At 37.4% G+C, this 24,615-nt stretch overlaps 1 protein-coding gene across 1 annotated transcript in view; it reads left to right on the top strand.

Moving 5' to 3' along the window:
* LOC114648703 (ras-related protein Rab-32-like) overlaps nt 1-24,615 on the top strand; it is a 162,768-nt gene that overhangs the window by 122,258 nt on the left and 15,895 nt on the right. Inside the window, exon 2 of the mRNA XM_028797883.2 lies at nt 3,722-4,002. Coding sequence (XP_028653716.1) covers nt 3,722-4,002 — 281 coding nt within the window. The remainder of the gene's footprint in view (nt 1-3,721; nt 4,003-24,615) is intronic.

Here is a 24,615-nt window from a genome sequence, read left to right as displayed (position 1 = left end):
GAAAATCAATCAGTTCCTTTGTTTCTTGGTTCAGAAAATATTTTCTACATGTTAACATTAAAAAAAAAAAAAACAAGTTCTCCACCTAACTTCTGTGCTCTGTCTCATTCCCTTTTATCGATACACCCCTATAGGTGGAGAATCATCATATAATATATATATATATATATATATATATATAAATATATATACCCCTCCTTTAACCGCCACCTTATTGTGGTGGAGGGGTTTGTGTGTCCCAATGATCCTAGGAGCTCTGTTGTCCGGGGCTTTATGCCCCTGGTAGGGCCACCCAAGGCAAACTGGTCCTAGGTGAGGGATGAGACAAAGAGCGGTTAAACAAACCTCCTATGATGGAAAACAATTTTGGACGGCGTTTTCCCTTGCCCGGACGCGGGTCACCGGGGCCCCACTCTGGAGCCAGGCCTGGAGGTGGGGCTCGATGGTGAGCGCCTGGTGGCCGGGCCTGCACCCATGGGGCTCGGCCAGGCACAGCCCGAAGAGGCAACGTGGGTCCCCCTTCCCATGGGCTCACCACCTATGGGAGAGGCCAAGGAGGTCGGGTGCAGTGTGAGTTGGGTGGTGGCCGAAGGCAGGGACCTTGGTGGTCCGATCCTCGGCTACAGAAGCTGGCTCTTGGGACGTGGAATGTCACCTCTCTGAAGGGGAAGGAGCCTGAGCTAGTGCGCGAAGTTGAGAAGTTCCGGCTAGATATAGTCGGACTCACCTCGACGCACAGCTTGGACTCTGGACTTTTCAGCTTCCAGGCCCCACTTCCTTGCTATTCTGGTGGTAACAGGTTGTCATATAATAACAAGTTGTTGTCAGATCTGCCAAAAGGCACCAGTAGTTTACACTTAAAGGCATCTTCAACTTAAGAATGGAGCAGGTCTATGTGATTTCTTTCTGGGAGGGATCATGATAGAAACTAATGTAAGTTTGTCAAAGTTTTTTTTCAAGGTCACCGTATATTATAACTGCGGGGTCAGAATGAGTCATCAATAAAGTGTTGGTGACAGATTGATTAATTTCTGTTGCTGAGTCACGTTTGCAGAGGGAGGAGTATAAACATTAATAAGGAATAATATAATTTATCTTCCTTGGCAAATAATGATATGAATTCTAACAGCCAGAACTGTAATTTGCTCCCTTTTACATAATTTCTCATTCACATAGATGTATGTTACATTGTGATAATTTTTTTTAAATTGATTTTTAATATTTTTTTATTATCATGATCATATAATTTTATACCACTTTTTCAGGTGCCCTGGAGATTTAATGTTTTCCTGAAATAGTTGCAGCCTTTGCACCGTTTATTGTTGTTTACCTGAGTGTCTGCTCTGCTCATTGTTAATTTTCATTATTAGGATACAATTAAGGGAGTAAAGTCCACAGGAAAATTAATACACAAATCACAAAAGAGTTAAGCAGTTAAAGTTATAGCAAAATGAACATTTTTTAAATGGCATAAGTATAAATTACACTGTAGTTCTTTTTGGAAGCAGAATAAGTGGACAAAGAAGTTCTGCTAATTAAATGAGATTAGTTCAAAGTAAATTGACTCACTAATTGTGACAATGTTTGGAGCAAAAACCAGCAGCCACAATGGTTCCCCAGGACTGACTTTGAGGACCATCCACAACAGACGATCATCTGTATATCAATGTCAAATTAATGATGTCCGATTTCTTCTAGGTTGTCATAAATAGATTTGTATCACAAAACCTATCTCTCCTGTAATGGGAGAAAGGGTATGCTAATTGATAGATAAAAGAAAAATTGCTAAACCTTAGAAAATGTTGTCTAACATGTTTTTGATGGGAAAAATTATGATACTGACAGAACCAATAATAAAATCCTGCCTCATCTCCTGAAGTGTGTCTAGTTGCTTTTAACATTTATTATTTGCTTCTCCCTTGAGATAGGTTAGCGCTGATATAGTATAAAAAAAACTGAAACAGAAATTTTCTCCTCCCAGGACTTTAATGTTTCTGAGAAGTGGAGTCAGAAAAAGTAAAATATTGATTTTCTCTTTAATTTAATGTTTACTTAGACTTTTAAAGCATATAAATCTTGGCTTAATAGCTTGTCTGTCTTTTATGTTGCTTTATAGCAGATGAACTGATGCAGTTTTTATGCTGACATGTTTTGTTCTATGGCAATGAAGGGATGTAATTGGCATAGTATCTGGTACACTAAACTAATCTGTAATGTTATCAGTCTGTCTAAACTAAAGAAACTTTCAACATTTGTGAATGGAGTGCATACTATTGACATAAAGAAAATGGCAATTTAAAATATTTCATTTTGAGCTTCTTTCATTAATTATCAACATGCATTTTTCTTGTCGTTGGTTGATACTTTAAATCAATAAATTATTTCACTTCCCATTTGTTTGTTTGTTTGTTTATTGGTTGGGTTGTTTTTCCTTGAGGCAGGCCAGCAAAGTAGATAGTGAGTATTAATTAATGCATCCAGCTTACTTCGATTGTTGTCAAATGGCAGTTAACACAAAGATCATTACAGGTTGCAGAGACAATTGTCCATTAGCCTATCACTAACCTTGCCTTTACGACTCTTAATATAATTTTTTTAAGATACATACATACATGCACAGTGGGTTACAGCTTCTCTGGATGTTTTTATATAGAAAAATCATTGTTGTGTTTTATTATTAATAATAATAATAATATTTATCTTTAAATGTTTGATATCTCTTTTGGGGAAATAATTATAACTCTTATGAACTAACAGTAAGCACCTAGCATGCATAAAGTTTGCTGATTCTGACATCCTATATTACAGAGGTGCCAACTATTACCCAGGGTAGGGAAATGGACCCAAAGTATTGGAGGTGTTATTTTGGAAAAACTGTCTTCTTCCAGAATTTTTGTTGCTGTGAGATTACTTCTGACTGAGTATGACTGACTGTTGTGAGCTGTTCTTATTGCTTGCAGTAGCCAAGTTGCAAATTAATCTTTCCACACTAACATTCACTTCAGTGCATGCACATGTATAATGCTTTTGCTTGTTTGGAGCTTGTTATACATGAATACAAACAGTATGATGAGGCATGTATAAGATGCAACATGAGTAATGCATACCAGGTACTTGTAAGCTAGCACATACAACATATAGTATGTAGTATCTGATTGATATGGAGGTACCGGACAAACACTTACTTACCGACCCAGTAAAAGTCTTGCATAAAATTATAGATTGGTTCCTGCAGTCCACAATCTTAATTGCAAAAGGGTGAATGAATGGATTTATAGGAGTGTGCCACCCGTAACACATTGAATTTCATGGTGTTGGCTGACATCCATATATTGGATTACTCTTTTCGGTGTATTATTTTTTTTTTCTGGTAATTAAACTTTGTTAATTTCATTAATGTGATTTCCGACATTAGGACTAGAAATTTGAATTCCATGGCCAGAAGCTTTGCAAAGTCTAATAACTGCATAGTATATGTCAGCCCTATGAAATGGAGAAATTCTGTTCACATGTGGCATTTGCTGGTATTAGTAGGAGAATCTCTTGGGTGTTTGTTAGCAGAAACAAATTGAAGAGGGGAAAAACTCATAAATACTAGAAAGAGCTGAAAAAGAATTCATGACGAGAGAAAAATGTTAAAAGAAGCTATAAAAAGTCCTTGTAGATTGGCATACAGCGATCATTATTACATCATCAGACCCAACAATGTTTTCTTTTTTAGGCCAAGAACGTTTTGGCAACATGACAAGGGTGTACTACAAAGAAGCAATTGGAGCATTTGTGGTCTTTGATGTCACGAGGAATGCTACATTTGAAGCCATTTCAAAATGGAAACATGACCTGGACAGTAAGGTGAAATTGCCTAATGGAAGACCAATCCCAGCAGTGCTCCTTGCCAACAAGTGTGATCAGAAGAAAGAAGGCATAGGAAACAGTGCTGCAGACATGGATACTTTTTGCAAAGAGTATGGTTTCATTGGCTGGTTTGATACCTCTGCTAAGGTGAGCAAGTAAAAATAAAAGGTTGCACTGCAGAATATATTAATAGCAAAATAAATAGTTGATATTGTTAATGTATTGAGTAACCTGATTTAAATGGTTTATTTGCTACCAATATCAGAAGTAACTATAAATGGCTGTACTGTTTTTTGTTTTCTTTAGAATCTTGAAAATTTCCTAATTTGACTCATTGTTCATTTTATAGGCACAGTCTTAGAATTTCTTTTCACTTCTAGACTATTAATGGATTTTTCTAAATTTAATTTGTCAGTGTTTACTGAACAAGCTTGGATGTCGTACAAGAACCAGTAGTCAACAAACCTAAAAACTTGAATAGGTCACACAGGATTTTCTCGTATATTGTTTTTGGAAGAACATTTCCCACTAGACACTTTTCAGTTTTTTCTATTACTTATAAAAGTAACTTTTTAGATGCATTAATTTTCAGTAGATTTGCTATAGTACCAAATAACAAGTAATGCACTCATGAATCGCATATGTGGAGCACAGATTTGTTACTTCTTCAGAGCTAGATAAACTAAACATTAACTAATCACTAGTTTATTTCTGACTTTGGTGTATCTCCTATGGCAGGGCACAATATTAACTTTTTGTCTTCATCATTTTTTCACTTGTTAACTACTGTAATTTTCTGGTTGGCTCATTATGTTGGAATGTGAATAAATTTGCCTTCTTGTTATTTAGTAACACTTAAACTTCTCCTGTGTACTATTGCTGTATAAGCACTTGCATTATTATGCCTTATAAGCCTACACAACACTGAATTGATGAGAAACTCTTTTGGCTACTTCTGTCTTTACAATATGGACATGTGGACTAACATACAGACCCGCATTTAGTGATCAAGGTGGGAATGCGATATGGAATGAAAATAATAAGTCTTTAAAATATTTCCTATTTTTAACTGCTATATAAACCACATTCATGGTTTTTAAGCTACAGCTCACAGTTTGGAGAAATGTGTCCCAACACAGAAACAAGGTAGGATGCTCATATGCCACAAAATCTAACTTGATATGAAAGAAGTAGTAGTCTAGGTAGAAGTGGCTTAAAAGGGTGTTGGCAATTTCAAAAAGGCTTTCAGAAATCTCCATTTTAGCCCCATTAAAATAACAAAAAGACAACCAGACATATCATAGCTGATTTGTATTACTGATGAGGAAAGAAACCAGCTGCCATTTGCTTTCTGTAATGATGAATGTTTAAACTTAGTCCTAAATCGGACACCTCAGATGTGGATCATCACTTACCATACACAGTTGGCAAAGGACTAAGTTGAAATTTACAACAAGCACAAAAGTGACTATTGACCTTCCACTGTTTTTTAAATATTTTATTTGTCAGAATATCCAATCATATACAGTATATGACTCTGCAAATGGCAATTTTTTTCTGAATTTATGCAGCTCTATTTTGGCATGACTTGTGAGACCTAACTTACTACATTATGGTGCAGGATGTAATTTGGGTTCTGGGAATAAAACTGAAGATTATGTGCTTAAATGGGCAGTGGTAAGATGAAACCTTTAGAATACATGCAGCAGTAGGAATACAATTAAGTCCTACTTTTAAAGGAAAAACAACATATGCTTCTCTTTTCCCACAGTTATTCATTCAAACAGTTATTGCACTTGAAAGTTCTGAGCCTATCCTACCAGCATGTAAGGCAATAGCCAACCATAGGATGGAGCCCCATTCCATTACAAGGCATACACACTCACAGAAGGTCAGCATAATATGGACATCTTTGGAATGTGGGAGAAAAAATAGAATTCTCAGAATTCACAGGTCTTAAACACTTATCTGAAAAGCAGCATAGTTCACACTTTGCCCTTCATTCTAGTATCACCAAAGCACTCTTCCTTTTCTACTTCTTTTTCTGAAATGCCTTTCACTCAATAGCCTGAATACTTCCTCCTCCCAGAAAGCCATTCCCCCAACTTTCCTTTTGTTTTTAGAAAAATTAAATCACAGATGGCTTTAAAATCCTCTTTGTCACTGCATCATTTTGTAACTAAAGAAAAATCATGCTGTGAGCCTATGGTTTAGACTTGTTAAGATTTGATGCATTTTGATGGCAGCATCATTACTTGACTATTTGCAGTATTGTTTTTGCTGCTATCTCATGATTTGACTGTGTTTCAGCTCAGTCATGCTCTTTTCAGTAACAGTACCCTTAGCCAATCACATGATCATCATATTGTTACATTTGGTGTCACATGGGCTCCATGATCACACTTTGGATTCTCTTTATCTTTGAAATTCCTTTTGCTAGTGTCAGTGGAAGCTAAAAGACTCATTAAACATTTGTGCTAGAACTTGTTCCTTTATTGCTTTCAACTACGATTTCAGCATTCTACATTTCTAGCTTTGCCAACTATTTTACTGATTGACTTTGTGGTATTCTAGACCCCTACCTGTTTCTTGACTAAACATCTGACTGTCCCTTTTGTATTTTCATTTGGAAGTTGTAGCAGTTCATTAATGTACCATCTGATCTATGACCATGATAACAAGTATCATAACACTCTATAACTCATCCATGTACAGAAAACTGTGCTGCCTCATTTTTCCAGGAGGCTTTGTACCTATTGTCAGCCTTCCGTGGTCTCTTGTAGAGAGCCGGGAACCACATCCAGCTGTTACATTATCCACTATTGAGTGTTGAGCGAATACTAAATGCTATTTTCATGGATATCACTCATTCAGTCCTGTTCTCTGAGTAAATGCTCATGACAGGGTCTAATGTTAGTGGCCCCGTCTTCTAACTCTGGCCTCACATTTCAGTATACTGTGTGCATAATATGCTAATTTGCACCTTTCCTTTAATAGGGGATCTTAGTTAACTCAATTAGAAAGGCAATGAAACAAAGAATGATTAATTGATTGAATTTATAAGGAATATTAAGCTTTATATGATAAAATATAAAATATTTAATTAGCCCCTCCAAAAATTACATGCTTGTTCCATTAGCACTAATTAATGGCTGATAATTGAAATTTTCACACTCTGAGCCTATCTGGCAGGTAGTCTTATATTCTATGATTTAATAACTGTAGTGCAAAAAAAAACTTAGGCTTGAAGCCACTAGTCCTTAAATTCTATCAGCAAAATATTTCTAATGAGGATCACTGTGACGATGCGGGTTCAGCTCCAGGCTCCCATCTTCTGTTAGGGAGCCCTTGAACCCAACACCATCGGTAATGTCACTGATGAGCTAGACAGTGAGGCAATAACAATGGAGCAAGGGGATGGTATATAAAAGTGCAAAAGTCCTTTTATTTAAAATAAATCAAAACAAAAGTGCAACAGAGTGCAGCAGTGCTTCCAAAGTTCAATAAATAAATAATCCATTAAAACAATGACAATCATGGAGGTTAAAAACCATAGAAAAATCTTCTAAAAACCACGAGGTAAAATAGCACAGGAAGCAATCCTTTAAAAACACTAAGCCCAGTGTCTTCCTTTACCATGGTGGCTCCCCTGCTACACCCATCTGGGCTGCTCTACAGGAGAGCTGCCTACCTGCAGGAACAGCTGCCCTTCAATCTAGTCTGGTAGCCTTCTGATCCTTGGCTACGTCTGGCTCCCAACCAGACCAAGACTTGGGTTATTTCCCCAGCGGCCAAGGCGCTCATGCTGGGGCTCAACCAGCCCAAAGCTTCATCGACTCACGCTCCTATCGTCGGTCAGTCGACTCCTCCACTGGTCACTCCAGCTCCTAAATCCCTCAGCTGGAGCGACCGCTCTCTCAGCCCCACTGAGTGTCGGCCAAACACTTCCCTCGTGGGCTCTCTTCCCAGCTGCCTGCCTTCTCCAACTCTTCGCACCGGGGCTCTCTCTTGCTTCTTGCTTCCTACTTCTTTCAGCAACCTCCCATTCTTTCCTTTCTTGTTCTTTTCTTTTTTTATTGTTGTTTTTCTCTTTTCCCCATAACCGTCTCGGGCTTCTCTTTATATAATGGACGTGGCAGCTGTGGCAATCAACAGTTCCCGGGATCAATTACGCTGCGGACCATCCCTCACCTGTGCACTTAGGTGAGAAATGCCCGCAGCACAAATCCTCCCGGAAACCGCTCCAGCCACACTACCACGCCCCTCGCTACGTCGCGAGTGCGGTGATTATTTAAATACGAGCTCACCTTTGCTGGAAGAGCTGTGGACCCATATCACCCTCCATAAGACTCCAGTTACATGGGAAGGCTCCACACCATTACCAGCCCAGTGCAACTGGAGCCCAGGTCCACAGATCACATATTGAAGAATCACTCACTCAGAGTTTTGATTTATATTGAGCTTCGTTATACATTGTTTACAGAACACTTACCAGGATTACAAGACAGAATTGTTATAATTAATTTCATAGGTAATTTTTGTGTTTTTGGAAGCAATTTGTAATTGATGTTCCCAATGTTAAGCAAAATGTCCAGTTAAACCATGTAATCTATGCTATTGTACAGTGAGGAACATGCCATTAATGAATGTTCCCTTCTCAAAAGATCACCATGTTCTGTTGTGCTTCAAGCTTCAGGTCTTGTTTTGCATGGTGGTTGGTTGAGGTATCCTTTGACACGCACACTGTATTATAATTAACAAGTGGCGTACCAGAAGACTTGCATTTGAATGGAGTAGAATGGTAAATTCTTGCCAGAAAATTTAAGTTTTGTTTTATGTGGGAGCAACACAAGTAAATAAGATGACGTACTGTCACAGCAGATGTGGTCTTACATTTAACGAGTACAGAAAATTCTGCAAAGTACTGCAAATTCAGGTGTTCATTCCTGAAAATTAAAAACTGCTGTATTTACAGTAGTTCACTGTTAAAGTGTGAGTATATCTGTGAATTTTTAATTACTGTATAGCTTGATATTGAAGGTGCTGCATGCAGATCTGAGCATTCTTTTTATAAAGTTCTAGCCAGGTTAATTGATTTTAAATAAAGCATCATTTAAACCTTCATTATACAACGTTCGATTTGGTGCTTTTCATGGGAAGTAAAATTCTACTTGTATGCTTATTGTGATATACACTGCTGCAAATGCAGTATAGTTACATGCAAACATAATTTTCCAAGCCACAAAAAGTCGCTATATATTTTGTACATAGAAATTTATTAACATTTTAAGAGAATCAATACTTGTTTTTTTGAAGATTCCAACGGTACCTTGTCAGCCAGTCTCCCAGTTCCACTAAAGGCACTTACTGTAGATCACAGCACAGTGAAACAATCTTGAAAAACTGCCTATCTATACTGAAAAGCTAAATTCCTCTAACCAACAGAAATTTCTCAGTCATAGTTGATCATAGTAATCATAGTTTGTCTTTTGGCTCAGGATTTTTCATGTTACTTGATTGGCCGATTTTGCTGATTTTCTTTCTTTCTTTCTTTCTTTCTTTCTTTCTTTCTTTCTTTCTTTCTTTCTTTCTTTCTTTCTTTCTTTCTTTCTTTCACCAATAAGCTCCTGTATAACTGGATGCATAGAAGCCTTATGTCCTATATTAAACTGTATTTTTATAATTACTAGGCTCAGGGTGCTCCTCCATTAGAGAAAGCATTTGTATTTAAAGAGTTGCTATATAGAAGGGTATGTGGGGAGCGAGAGAACGACTGTTTGGTCCTTAGTTATTATAGATAGAAAATCAGTTACTTGAATATTTCACAAAAACTGTCGATTTTAAATACCAATAAATAAAATGTAGTTAAAAGTAAAACGTAATGAAAAGTAAATTAGAAAATGTCATTACATTAACACCTCATCAAAAACAATACAGTGGAACCTCGGGTCACGACCGTAATTCGTTCCAAAACTCTGGTCGTAACCCAATTTGGTCATGACCCAAAGTAATTTCCCGCATAGGATTGTATGTAAATACAATTAATCCGTTCCAGACCATATGAATTGTATGTAAATATATTTTTTTAAAGATTTTTAAGCATAACAATTGTTAATTATACCACAGAATGTACAGTATAATAGTAAACTAAATATAAAAACATTGAATAACACTGAGAAAACCTTGAACAGAGAAAAGTAACATTTCAAGAATTCACACTACAGCCTTACGAACCGCTCTCTGTAAACACTTTTTTTTTTTTTTTTTTTTATGAGTTTTAAGCACAGGGAAAAACATGAACATTTGAAAAATCCGTAATTTAATAAACAACCAAGAAAAGTAACATTGCAACAATGCACGCTACGAACTGATCGCTGTAAAGAGAAGTGAAGTGGAAGTTAAAATCCAATAGAAAAAAAAGTCTTCATTAAATACAACGAGGTTAGAACAATGCTCGAATCAGTCTCACCAAACCCCACCCCACCCCACCCCCCTCTCTCAATCTCTCTCTGCAGCACAGGGAGAGACTGAACACGTGCGGAAATCATCAGTACGTACAAACCGTAAGGGAAACTGGCTTGTTCGTTACCCGAGTGTGTCATCGTGAACAGATGCAAAAGTTTGGCAAACTTTTTCGTCGTAACCAGATTTGTACGTGGTCTGAGACGTTCATGACCCGAGGTTCCACTGTATTATGTAATTTATCCTCTAACTTACATTCTATAAACATTGCTTTTTTGCATTTCTGTTTGCATATTGTTCTGAATATTTTTCTCTTTCACGTTTATTGGATGATTCTCTTTGTTCTTGATTTTTATTATATGCAGTTCTGTTTTGTTCATTATCTTTTTTTCGACGTTCATTATCAGCTCTTGCCTCTGTTTTTCAATCACAATCTAAAATTCGATGTTCATGAATAATTCATTTTTCTGCCTTGCCATTATAACTGACTGTGTTGAAGGACGAGTTAGTAGCACTGAGAGTCTCACAGGGTGGAACCGAGAGAGGATGTGTGCAGTAGGATTAATGATTGGGCAGGTGGTGTGGAGAGGAGTGGTCAAGATTGAATAATGATTTTTTAATATAATTGAAACTATAGACCACATGTGTTAACTGTTCATTTTTTGTTAACAAAATGAAATTATGTAGGTCTATTGTTTAGTGACCATAACGATACTAACATAAATATTTTCTTAAAATACATACTTTAGAAAATAAAATATGTACAGAAATATGCATCAGCTGTAATAGGGCTCGCACCTTCATCTACAGTGCAAAGCTTGGCACACCTATCCTTGGCCAGTTTTGCCCATTCCTCTTTGCAGCACCTCTCAAGCTCCATCAGGTTGGATGGGAAGCATCAGTGCACAGCCATTTTAAGATCTCTCCAGAGATGTTCGATCAGATTCAAGTCTGTGCTCTGGCTGGGCCACTCAAGGACATTCACAGAGTTGTCCTGAAGCCACTCCTTTGATATCTTGGCTGTGTGCTTAGGGTCGTTGTCCTGCTGAAAGATGAACCGTCGCCCCAGTCTGAGGTCAAGAGCGTTCTGGAGCAGGTTTTCATCCAGGATGTCTCTGTACATTGTTGCAGTCATCTTTCCCTTTATCCTGACTAGTCTCCCAGTTCCTGCCGCTGAAAAACATCCCCACAGCATGATGCTGCCACCACCATGCTTCACTGTAGGGATGGTGCCAGGTTTTCCCCAAATGTGACGCCTGGCATTCACACCAAAGAGTTCAATCTTTGTCTCATCAGACCAGAGAATTTTGTTCCTCATGGTCTCAGAGTCCTTCAGGTGCCTTTTGGCAAACTCCAGGCGGGCTGCCATGTGCCTTTTACTAAGAAGTGGCTTCCGTCTGGCCACTCTACCATACAGGCCTGATTGGTGGATTGCTGCAGAGATGGTTGTCCTTCTGGAAGGTTCCCTTCTCTCCACAGAGGACCTCTGGAGCTCTGACAGAGTGACCATCGGGTTCTTGGTCACCTCCCTGACTAAGGCCCTTCTCCCCCGATCGCTCAGTTTAGGTGGCCAGCCAGCTCTAGGAAGAGTCCTGGTGGTTTCGAACTTCTTCCACTTACGGATGATGGAGGCCATTGTGCTCATTGGGACCTTCAAAGCAGCAGAAATTTTTCTGTAACCTTCCCCAGATTTGTGCCTCGAGACAATCCTGTCTCGGAGGTCTACAAACAATTCCTTTGACTTCATGCTTGGTTTGTGCTCTGACATGAACTGTCAACTGTGGGACCTTATATAGACAGGTGTGTGCCTTTCCAAATCATGTCCAATCAACTGAATTTACCACAGGTCGACTAAAATTAAGCTGCACAAACATCTCAAGGATGATCAGGGGAAACAGGATGCATCTGAGCTCAATTTTGAGCTTCATGGCAAAGGCTGTGAATACTTATGTACATGTGCTTTCTCAATTTCTTTATTTTTACTAAATTTGCAAAAATCTAAAGTAAACTTTTTTCACATTGTCATTATGTGGTGTTGTGTGTAGAATTCTGAGGAAAAAAATGAATTTAATCCATTTTGGAATAAGGCTGTAACATAACAAAATGTGAAAAAAGTGATGCGCTGTGAATACTTTCCGGATGCACTGTATGTCCGAACTGAAGGCAATGATCACTGAGCTCAAGCAAGAAATAAAGAAAGAAATAAATGGTATGCTCAAGACAAGTGAGAAGCTGCAGCGGGAGCTGCAAGAGCTGCTGCAGGATAATAAAGACTCGGAGAAACACGTATATAATCGCTTGGATGCAGCCTTTAAAGGTATGCTGGAAAAAATTGAGGAGCACATTCAGGAAAATGCGTCTAAACTGAGAGCACTTGCCGATAAGCTGGAAGACGTTAAGCAGACATTCACGACTCAAACTGAAACAGCCGAACATTTAGCATCCACTGCTGATGGAAAAGCAACAGCTGTGAATTCTGAATGCAAAAAACCGAGACAGACTTGCTGCTCTGGAAGATGGATGCAGAAGGAATAATATTAGAATCAAAGGTCTACTTGAGAACTGTGAAAGTCCAAACCTAGTGAAATTTGTAGCTGAACTATTATCCAAAATAATTGGAGAGGACTTTAAATCAGACACCAAAATAGCAGCGGCTTACCGCATATGGGGATCGAACACCTCTAAACCTAGGACTTTTGTTGTGCTCTTCGAGAAATTACAATTTAAATGTAATGTCACTTCTCAGACAGAAACGAGATTATATTTGAAAATAACCTCATTCGTACTTTCCATGATTTCTCACCCTCAACAGCTGTTAAATGTGCCTCTTTTTATAATATTAAACGGCGCTTACGGAAAGCTGATATCAGATACAGCCTCTTGTATCCTGCCAAACTGAAAGTGGATATTCAAGGCAAACATTACATCTTTACCACTGTGGAGGAAGCAGATAAAGAGTTAAGAAAGCTGATCCCAAACTTTCCTGAAATAAGCTTGTGAGTCGCACCCTGTCATGGCATCGCAAAGAAGATATCACCGGCGGTCTGATCCGCTTGCAATGATACTGGTACCGTAATTATATATCCTTTTCCCTTGTCGGTCACTTTCTGTTTATGTTTTAATAGCAAAATACCCGCGCTTCGCAGTGGAGAAGTAGTGTGTTAAAGAGGTTATGAAAAAGTAAAGGAAACATTTTAAAAATAATGTAACATGATTGTCAATGTAATTGTGTTGTCATTGTTATGAGTGTTGCTGTCATATGTATATACATATACACATATATTATATATATATACATATACACATATATTATATATATATATATATATATATATATATATATATATATATATATATATATATATATATACATATATATATATACATATATATATATACATATATATATATACATATATATATATACATATATATATATATATACATATATATATATACATATATATATATACATATATATATATATACATATATATATATACATATATATATATATATATACATATATATATATACATATATATATATACATATACATATATATATATATAATATATACACACACATACATGCACTTACAATAACATAGAAATCAATATAAACAACATTAACATCATTATCATATGAGAATATGAAGTAATATATAAGAAGCACATTTCATATAAATATAAATTATTAAACAGTAAAATCTTCTTCTATAATTTGCTACCGTGGCTATTCGTTTGTCTGTCCAGGATTTTAAATCACCTGTAGCTCGCAAACCGTTTCACCTATTGACTTGAAATCTGGTACACATATAATACGTCACGTCTGCTATCCGCTTTATGGGTAATGATTGTATTACTCTTTTTATCTTTATTTTATTTTATTGTAGAATCAACTCCTATCTGCGCACACCAGGGCGGCCGTGGGCGGATGCTTATGGTGTATTCACTCCATGTTATCGTGCATTGCGCAGTCACTGGTATTTTGATAAAAGAATTTGAACAACATATAAGAAGCGTATAAATTATTAAACAGTAAAACATTAACATTTAAGAAGTAAAGTTACATTGAGTACTACTGCAGTGCCTTCGGATATACCTCATTTTTTCTTTGCCCATTACATGCTTAAATGTATAAATTTTTTGGTGTACCTACCTGAGAACACGCGACATATAACCGACCGTGGGAGAAGCATGGATTTTAAACACGCGTTGAGTTCATCTGCTGGTCTCCCTCGTGGAATAACTGGTAATGTTTGACTAAAATCTACAGCGAGTAAAACGACATTACCTCCTATTTTTTTTTTTACGATCTCTGAGATCTTGCTTTTTTCGGTTCAAGGCTTCATAAGCTCTTTTATGTTTCATGGTGTACTTATCCCAAACCATCATCTTTGAATGTTGCAAGACTTTCGCCTTGTATGTAGATCGGGGTAATTACATTCATTGCATTCCTAGTCTGAATCACAATCTGATTGTATGGGTGATTACCTGGCAGGTAACGCTTATGCTTGGTCATCAAGTCGTGTAACATCCGCTACGTGCCCTCTTTTAATTGCGAGAAGCAGATATATATAGCCAAATTCTTGCGCTTCGTTGCGGCGAAGTACTGCTTTTAATTTTTTATTAAGAAGAAAAGAAAACCTTTTTAAACGGATCGAAAATATACCAATAACAATTTGTTAAGGATGTGTTTTTTTGTGAAGCTCCCTTTTCACAGCTGTCGCGCTACAGCGTGTGTTTCGTTTATTTGACAGTATGTAGATCGTGGTAATTACATTCATGGCATTTGTTTTCTGAATCACAATCTGATTGTATGGGTGGTTACCTGCCAGGTCACGCTTGTGGTTTGTCAGCAAGTCGCCTTACGTCCACCACGTTTCCTCTTTCTGTTCCCAGAAGCAGATCATAGAATGGTTTTAACAGTTTACTTTCAAATAATGCAAAGAGTATGCGACATGTGTTTCTCCCTAATTCTGGGCTCATCAGGCGTACACACTCACTGCATCCCCTCTCGGGAATCGAATCTCTATCGTCAGCGCCAGAGGTGAAGCCCCTAACATTGCGCTACGGCGTGTGGTTCGTTTATACCTCGTGTCTTCTCATTAAACTTTTATCTCGCGAATATGTTATTGCAATCTGCAGCGGGAGCGTTTCTATAAACTTAATTTAAACTTACGTTTTACACCATGCTTTTTTCCCTTATGAAGATGCTTGTATGCTTCACTCGCTCGCTTCTTATTGTTTCGCTCCCTTCTCAATTGTTTAATGAATTTTTTGTTCTTCGCAGTTTGCGGCTCTTCCTTCATTTCTCCCTACTGCGTTCTTTTATCTCGCGAATATGTTATTGCAATCCGCAGCGGGAGCGTTTCTATAAACTTAATTTAAACTTACGTTTTACACCGTGCTTTGTTTCCCTTATGAAGATGCTTGTATGGTTCACTCGCTCGCTTCTTATTGTTTCGCTCCCTTCTCAATTGTTTAATGAATTTTTTGTTCTTCGCTGTTTGCGGCTCCTCCTTCATTTCTCCCTACTGCGTTCACAGTCTTTTCACGTGATTACGTGGGAGGCGTAATGACGTGACACTCAACTCCTCCTCCCACGGCCATCGAGCTGCCGTCCATTACAGTATATTGTGAAAAAAGAGGTTCCAGTTATGACCATTACGCGTTGAATTTCGAAATGAAACCTGCCTAACTTTTGTAAGTAAGCTGTAAGGAATCAGCCTGCCAAATTTCAGCCTTCCACCTACACGGGAAGTTGCAGAATTAGTGATGAGTCAGTCAGTCAGTCAGGGCTTTGCCTTTTATTAATTAGTATAGATTACAATTATACATGTTTATGTATGTATGTGTGGAAGAAATTAAATTAGTAACTTTTTTTTTTTCCCCCTCTTTTTACTATTCTAAAGGAGACTGTTAAACATCATACCTTTGGTTTATTGTTATTATTGTACTAGGGTTTACTATGCTTAACACCATTCACTGGGTGTACTATCTTAATATTTCAAGACTGTTGAAGATTATATTTTATGCTTATAGCATTTAGACTGTATTGGCAATAGATATCTCAATTTTAATCCTCATACGCCGCCGCTGGGGGGCTTGTTTTGTTTTGGACGTGCTCTGTCTCTTGGTATATCAGAGGACTGGGACTTTGTGAAATGGGGTTCAGCCTCCCATGGAGAGGCAAAATGGGGTGGGGGGCCTAGGGGGGGGAGAAAGAGAGCAAGCTATCTCTGATCTGTCCTTTTAATCCTTATAATTATAATTACCAACGTAACAATAGACTGCATGGCAATAACCCCTGGGAAAATTGGAAATTAAGGTCAAAGCTGTCTCACTTTTCGTTAAGACTACAAGATGACATAAAAATTTAGAATCAATGTCTCCAAGACAGGACAGTTAACTTTGTGAGCTGGAATGTTAAAGGCCTGAATCACGAATTTAAAAAAGAAAGTATTCTCTCACCTAATAGGTGTATTATTAAGCAAGGATCATTTCCAGCTGCAAAAAGACTGGACTGGACAAATGTTCCATTCCAGCTTTACAAAGAAAACTACAGGTGTTGGAATTCTCATACATAGAACAGTCTCATTTGTAGCATCAGATGTAGTATCTGATCCTGAAGAGAGAGATGCGATTGTCATGGGCAACTTACTTAACTGTAAAGTGATTTTGATAAATGGTTACGCACTCAATGTTGATGATAGGGAATTCATGCATAATGTATTTGCATCCATTCCCAATGTGAACACTCATAAAATTATAATGGCTGGGGACTTTAATTGTGTTTTAAATCCTGACCTAGATAGGTCTCCTGCCACAGGGGCGATGACATCTAACACTGCAAAGACAATTACACAGTTTGTAACTGACCACAACTTATCAGACCTCTGGAGATTTCTAAACCCAAACTCAAGAGCATATTCCTTCTACTCACCAGTACATCATTGCTACTCAAGAATTGATTATTTCTTTCTAGATAACAATTTCTTGCTTACAATTAAATCCTGCAAGTACGACGCTATTGTTATTTCTGACCATGCCCCTCTGATCTTGGAGCTAAAATCATTATGTCCCACATACTCATCTCGCAGATGGCATCTTAACCCACTTTTATTAGTAGACGAGAACTGCACAAAATTTATATCAAAACAAATCCGTTTTTTTTCTAGAGACAAATACATCCTCAGTGGTCTCTGCAGGAATACTCTGGGAAACCCTGAAAGCCTTCTTAAGAGGACAGATTATCTCATATCTTTCGCCACAGAAATAAATTGGAAACCAAGAAGGTATCAAAGCTAACCAGTGAAATTACTAGAATAGATCAAAAACATGTCAGGGGTCCAAGTGAGGCGCTTCATAGGAAAAGGCAGGCTCTGCATTCAGAACTCAACCTCTTGACAACTAAAGAAACTGAACAACTCATTTTTAAATCAAGACATCATTACTATGAACATGGAGAGAAAGCTAATAAGCTTTTAGTTTAACAAATCCACAAGCAAGAAATTCGCAATGCAATCCCAGCAATTACGAACACAAATGGAGACATAATCATTGACCATAAAAATATAATGCACACATTTAGAGACTACTATAAATCCTTATATTCTACTGAGTTTTAAAGAAGACAACACACAATCTAATGCATTTCTGGATGCATTAGAGATATCACAAATAGATACTCTTAGTGCAGAGGAATTGGATAAACCTCTGGCGCTACCACAATTGCTAGAGGCTATAAAGTCACTTCAGAGTGGGAAAGCAGCAGACCCTGATGGCTACCCTGCCGAATTTTATAAGAAGTATTTCACTCAGCAATGTCCCCTCCTATTAGCAACATTCACAGAAGCTAGAGACAATAAAATTCTACCTCAAAACCTTTCATCAAGCATTAATCACCGTCTTTCCTAAACAAAATAAGGATGTATTACAATGTGCATCATACAGACCAATTTCACTTCTGAATAATGATGTTAAGATACTCTCAAGTCCTCCCTAGAAGGATGGAGAAAGTGCTGCCTTCAGTAATATCACAAGATCAAACTGGATTCATTAAAGGCCGACATTTAGCACCCAATCTTCGACACCTGTTTCATGTAATATACTCATCCGCACAGTCAAACATCCCAGAGATTTTATTATCCTTGTATGCAGAAAAAGCATTTGATATGATTGAATGGAACTACCTTTTCACTACATTGGAGAAATTTGGGTTTAGCCCGAACATTTGTGCATGGATCAAACTACTGTATACCAATCCAGAAGCTTCAGTTTGTATTAACAGCATTAACACTAGAATTAACAGAGTCTACGAAAAAACTCGTAGATCCAGCCCACCTTAAAACCGTTCTCACCTCTCTTTTGTCTTCTAAATGTGCCGATTTGGAGGAGCAGCGAGCAGCCGGCTATTCCGTCCCCCACCATCGCAGAACGTTCACTAAGTTTTTCCAGCTCATGGCTTGTTTGATTATCTGGGAGTGACTGAACTGCTGGAGTTTTAGAATAGAAATAATAGATCGCTATTTGGAATACATGCATTTCATTCGTGTTCCGTTTCTACAGTAATCTGTGTAAACACATTGCTAAAACAGAAACTTTTTCATATTTTAGTAATAAATGTTACAAAATGTAGAATGTGTAAAGCCCGAGTTCCTAAGATCAAATAAACACTTCCACAAAAGCTTCACACACCATATAACAGATTCTGTGGCGTAGCACGCTAAGATTTGCTTCTCAGACCAAGTAGCTTTTCTCTGCCTCACAAACATGAGTTCAATTCCCCGCTGGGGATAAAGTGTTACTTCTTTTTTTTGTTTTTAACCTCAAACGGACATAAAATTTGTAAATTGGTATGCACTGTCAGTTAATGAGATCGTTATATTTTCATGTGGGATGCTCCTTTTAAAATATTTTTTTAACAATTGAGACTGCAATTAACATGAACAACTGTCCTTATAACTTATTTTTTTCAAGATCCATAACACACAGACAGACAGACAGAGCACTGCGTAATACAGAGACAGACAGGCAGAGATATACAAACAAACAGGGAAGGCACATGTACTGGAAGAAAAAAAAATCAACATGTGCGTTGTTTCTGCAAGCACTGAATGAGCTCACCCGCTCTAACGTCACCCCTCCACGATCTGACTCTCTAAGTAACAGCGCAAGTACAGACGCAAACCAAGTGTAATCAAGAGTACTGGTTCGATCCCCACTCACTCCTATATTTGCCGTTTTCAGTAGTAAGCTGCTCTTTTTGTTAATATTATACAGTACACACATGCACTTGATTTGTGTCTGTACTTGTGCTGTTACTTAGAGAGTCAGATCGGGGGGAGGGGTGATGTTAGACCAGGTGAGCTCATTCAGTGCTGCAGAAACAACGCACATGTTGATTTTTTTTTTCTTTCAGTACATGTGCCTTCCCTGTTTATTTGTATATCTCTGCCTGTCTGTCTCTGTATTACGCAGTGCTCTGTCTGTCTGTGTGTTATGGATCTTGAAAAAAAATAAGTTATAAGGACGGTTTGCTGACTTGGAGCACCACTGCCTTACTGTGCCACAGAGACGCGAGTTCGATTCCCAGCTTTGAAGAAAGTGATTTTTTTTTCCTCAAACGGACATTGAATTTATAAATTGGCATGCACTGTAAATCGTTAACTTTAAAATGTCAATCGCGGTTATTTCTGTTGATTAATTCATGCTTTTTTACTTAGAGTCAGAACAGGAGCTTTTTCAGCTTATTCAGCTTCTGATCTGACTCAAACAGCGCCAGTATAACTTCACACCCAACCTGACGCTGTTCGTTTTCAAATAATATTGCATTACTTCGACGATGTTTTCTGATTGGTACTATTCGCGTCATAAAATGATTTCTTCAAAACGTCACATATATTTGTCTCTTTCTTTTTTAAAATGTGCGTTGTAGCACTCAGCAACTGGCCACCTGCATGTTCTTGCGCACACTAAATCAGACAGCGCTATATACAATCATCAGATTCAAATGTTAAGTTATATAGCACAGAATGGAAATCAGCAGTTCTTAGCATTCCACCACGCAAGCTGTCATATCAACCGCCTACTGTAACTTGCTTTCTTTTTTCTTCGGTTATAGTCTTGAATAAAAGTGCACTTGTTTTGTTATACTTTTACATCAACATATGTTCCTGTGTTTGAGCTACATGGGCATGCTCAAAAAATACACGTGTAATGCCACGAAAAGTGCATGCAGACACTTCAGTTCGCAAGCATTGGTACGACAATGCAGTCACAAGTACACTGCAGAGCTTTAGCGCGTCTTTATGTGAAAACAGCAGTGTCAAATGGGGAGTGTCTGATGATTGCATATAGCGCTGAAGTTACTGCTCTTTACTATGCTTTCCTCTGCATGTCCTGGAGTACAAAAGAAACAGCATACAGCAACACGTGGGGACTGGCAATACTGGGGGAAAAAAACACGCGGTCGTATGTATCATGATACACTGCAGAACTATAGCGAGTCTTTATGTAAAAACAGCAGTGTCAGGTGGGGGGCGGTAGGGATGAATCCTGAACGCGACTGAGACAATGAAAAGTGAATTTAAAAAAAATAAAGCTAACCTTTACAAATATCATAAATTACACCAGCTGTTACAGACTGAAATCAAATGTATCTTTTTATTCTAAAATAGTGAAAATAAGAACACTTCTCAAAATGGAGTTGTGCAGGATCGAACTCATGACCTTCTGATGCATAGTCAGCGACTGATACTGTTACGCCACGTAACCAGTGATAGTTAAGCCATGTCAATGTCTCACACTAAGACGGGTTTTTTTGGTGGTGGCTTTTTTTTGTATCTTTTGTGAAAGTGTGTCTTTGATATTTGGACTTCAGGCTTCATACATTATATAGTTTATGCCTACATTTTGTCAATTGCTACTAGAAAATATAACACGTTTCTGTTTTAACAATGTGTTTACACAGATTACTGTAGAAATGCAACACATATGAAATGCGTGTGTTTCAAATAACAATCTTATTATTTCTACTCTAAAACTCCACTTCACTCCCAGATAATCAATCAAGGCAAGAGCTGGGAAAAGCCTGTTTACGTTCTAAGTCGTTGGGGGGATGGAATAGCCGGCTGCTGGCAGCTTGTCTTTATCAGTACATTTAGATGACAAAAGACGCTGGCGGAAAGGTGAGAAAGGTTTTAAGAAGCGATTTAAGGTGGGCCGGATATACGAGTTTTTTCGTAGGCTCTGGTAATTCTAGTGTTAATTCAGACTACTTTAAACTACAACGTGGTACCAGACAAGGATGCCCCTTGTCACCACTACTTATTGCAATCACCATTGAGCCACTGGCAGCTCACTTTAGAAATGCTTATGAGATAAAGGGGGTTATCAGAGAAGGACTTGAACAGAAAATTTCTCTATATGCATATGATATGGTACTGTATATGTCAGACCCACAGAATACTGTGCCTACAGTCCTAACAGCACTAACAGAATTTCAAAAGATTTCTGATCTCAGAATTAATTTGACTAAAAGTGTGATCTTTCCAGTGAATTATCAAGCACACAATATTAGATTGGACATTTTATCATCACAGATCAGTTCAAATATCTAGGGGTAAACATCACAAGTAAACATAAAGCTCTTTATCAACAAAATTTTGCTGTCTGTATGGAAAAAATCAAGCAAGACTTGCATAGATGGTCAACCCTTCATCTCACTTTAGCTGGAAGAATTAACATTGTTAAGATGAATCCTCCCTAAGCTTCTCTTTTTATTTCAAAATATTCCAATATACATCAATAAATCGTTCTTTAAGAAATTAGATTCAACCATAACCACATTTATTTGGAATTCAAAACATCCATGTATCCAAAGAGCGACCCTACAAAGGCCAAAGACAGAAGGTGGCATGTCTCTACCTAACTTTCAATTTTACTACTGGGCAGCAAACATACAACATATTAAAACCTGGACATTGACACAATTAGATGAACATATGCAGGCTTGGTCTGCAATAGAAATAGAATCCTGCAGGTAATCTTTATTCCTTGCTTTGCGCCCCAATAAATGCAAATTATCGCCAATATACTAATAACCCAATAGTGCTTCACTCACTCAGAATATGGAACCAATGTAGGAAGCATTTTAAGATAGAGAATCTTTTATCGGTGGCACCTCTGCACGAGAACCACCTTTTTCAACCCTCGCAACCATATGCAGTTTTTAACATCTGGAAAACATTTGGGATTAAATCACTTAGAGATCTGTACATAGACAACGTATTTGCATCTTATGAACAATTACATTCTAAATTTAACTTTCCAGCAACACATTTCTTTCACTGTCTTCAAATTAGAAACTTTGTTAAACAGAACCTGCCCAATTTTCCTCATCTCCCACCTCCCTCTATGCTGGAAAAAAATATTAATCAGTTTCAAGGACTTAGACACCATCTCTGCAATATATAAAAACATTTTACAGTCCCTCCCTTTCAAAGATCCAAGAGGACATTGGGAAAAGGATCTCTCCCTCAACATATCAGAAAAGGAGTGGAAGGTAGCAATGCAGAGAATTCACTCGAGCTCCATATGTGCAAAGTATACAATTATTCAACTAAAAATGATATATCGAGCACATCTGTCTCGCTTAAAATTGTCCAAAGTGTTTCCTGTGCAAGACCCAACCTGCGAACGCTGCAATCCAGTTCCAGCCTCACTGGGTCACATGTTTTGGGCCTGCACCAAATTAACATCACTCTGGACCAAAATTTTTAAATGCCTTTCAGACAGCCTTGGTGTCACAATCTCTCCTAATCCACTAACAGCTGTGTTTGGTGTACTTCCCGATGGGCTTAAAGTGGAGAAGGACAAACAAACTGTAATTGCCTTTACTACACTATTGGCACTTATCTTGCTAAACTAGAACAATCCTAACTCTCCTCTTTGAAGTCAGTGGGTAACTGATGTTATATATTATTTGAAATTGGAAAAAATCTAATTCTCACTTACAGGATCTGTGCAGAAATTTTACAAAACCTGGCAGGATCTAATCAATAACATTTTAGAATAAGCTTTTAAAGCATTGAGAAAGCAGATTCTCTTCCCATTTCTTTTTCTTCTCCATTTATCTTTATTCACTTATTAACTCATCTAGTTACTTATTTTTTTTTTCTAGCTTTAAATTTTATTCTGCTGCCCATGCTCTCTTTCTCAGGGGTGGGGGTTGATTTGTTTTGAATCCTATTTTTGTAAAATTGATCTATTTGTATGGAATGATGTGCGATTTCAATAAAATTATTTAAAAAGAAAAAAAGAAATATGTATCCATAATACATATGGCATACAAAAAATAAAATGCTTCTCATAATTACAAGCTGTCGTATTGACAGGTTTCAACACCTATCTGAAACAAGGCTTAATTAAAAGAAAGTAGTTTTCACCACTTCTGTAAACAACAAAAAAGAAATATGAATGTGTGTGTGTGTGCGTGCATATTCAGTATATTTATCACACAGTCAATCGATACTGGTAATTTAAACACTTCTTACATGTAAATATACATGCACTTATAGGTTTTAATTAGATTTTTTCCTGTTAAAATATGTTATACTATGTTTACACTCAAGAAAAAAACACACCTATATATCAGCAAGACATTTGTAATTCTTGAGGTGTAATTATAAATATGGATTACCATTTTAATTATGTGTTACTTGTTTCTTACTGAAAAATATGCTGTGTGACACATAGCAACAAATAATAAACAGTTATTATCTTTAAAAGATGCAAATGTATCAAATGTTCATAAGTTGATTATCAAGAAGGCACTACAGTAGACTAACATGCTTAACACATTTATAAGTAAAAGGCATCTTTTGCTGTTATGCTAACAAGCCTATTATTTTACCAAGCAGTAATTTCAAATTTGTCTTTATCTTTTCTTTTTCCAATTAAAAACCTAAGCTGCTGCACTTAAAACAAGATCACTGTCCAAACTCAAATGGTGTCAGTTTTCATTTATAGGACAAAATAAAAAGGTCTACACAGTAAATGCCATGCACGCCGTAAAATCTCCTAGTGAATAGTACCAATAAGATGGTGATCGGTTCAAGGTCATATTGAGATAGGTGCCTGCAATCAAATACTCGGCCTCTACTTCCTCCAAATATCTACTTGAGGAACAGAACCAATATCTCTATGTTGTTAACAAACGCTCAACTAATCCAGAAACCTTTGATGTTTACCATTTTACAACTACTCAAGTTTATGAAATACTGGAAAATGT

This window comes from Erpetoichthys calabaricus, chromosome 3 (genome assembly GCF_900747795.2).
Source record: "Erpetoichthys calabaricus chromosome 3, fErpCal1.3, whole genome shotgun sequence".
In the NCBI taxonomy this organism is placed as follows: Eukaryota; Metazoa; Chordata; class Cladistia; order Polypteriformes; family Polypteridae; genus Erpetoichthys; species Erpetoichthys calabaricus.
The sequence above is the reverse complement of the archived record's forward strand: the minus strand, read 5'-3'. Positions and strand labels throughout refer to the sequence as shown.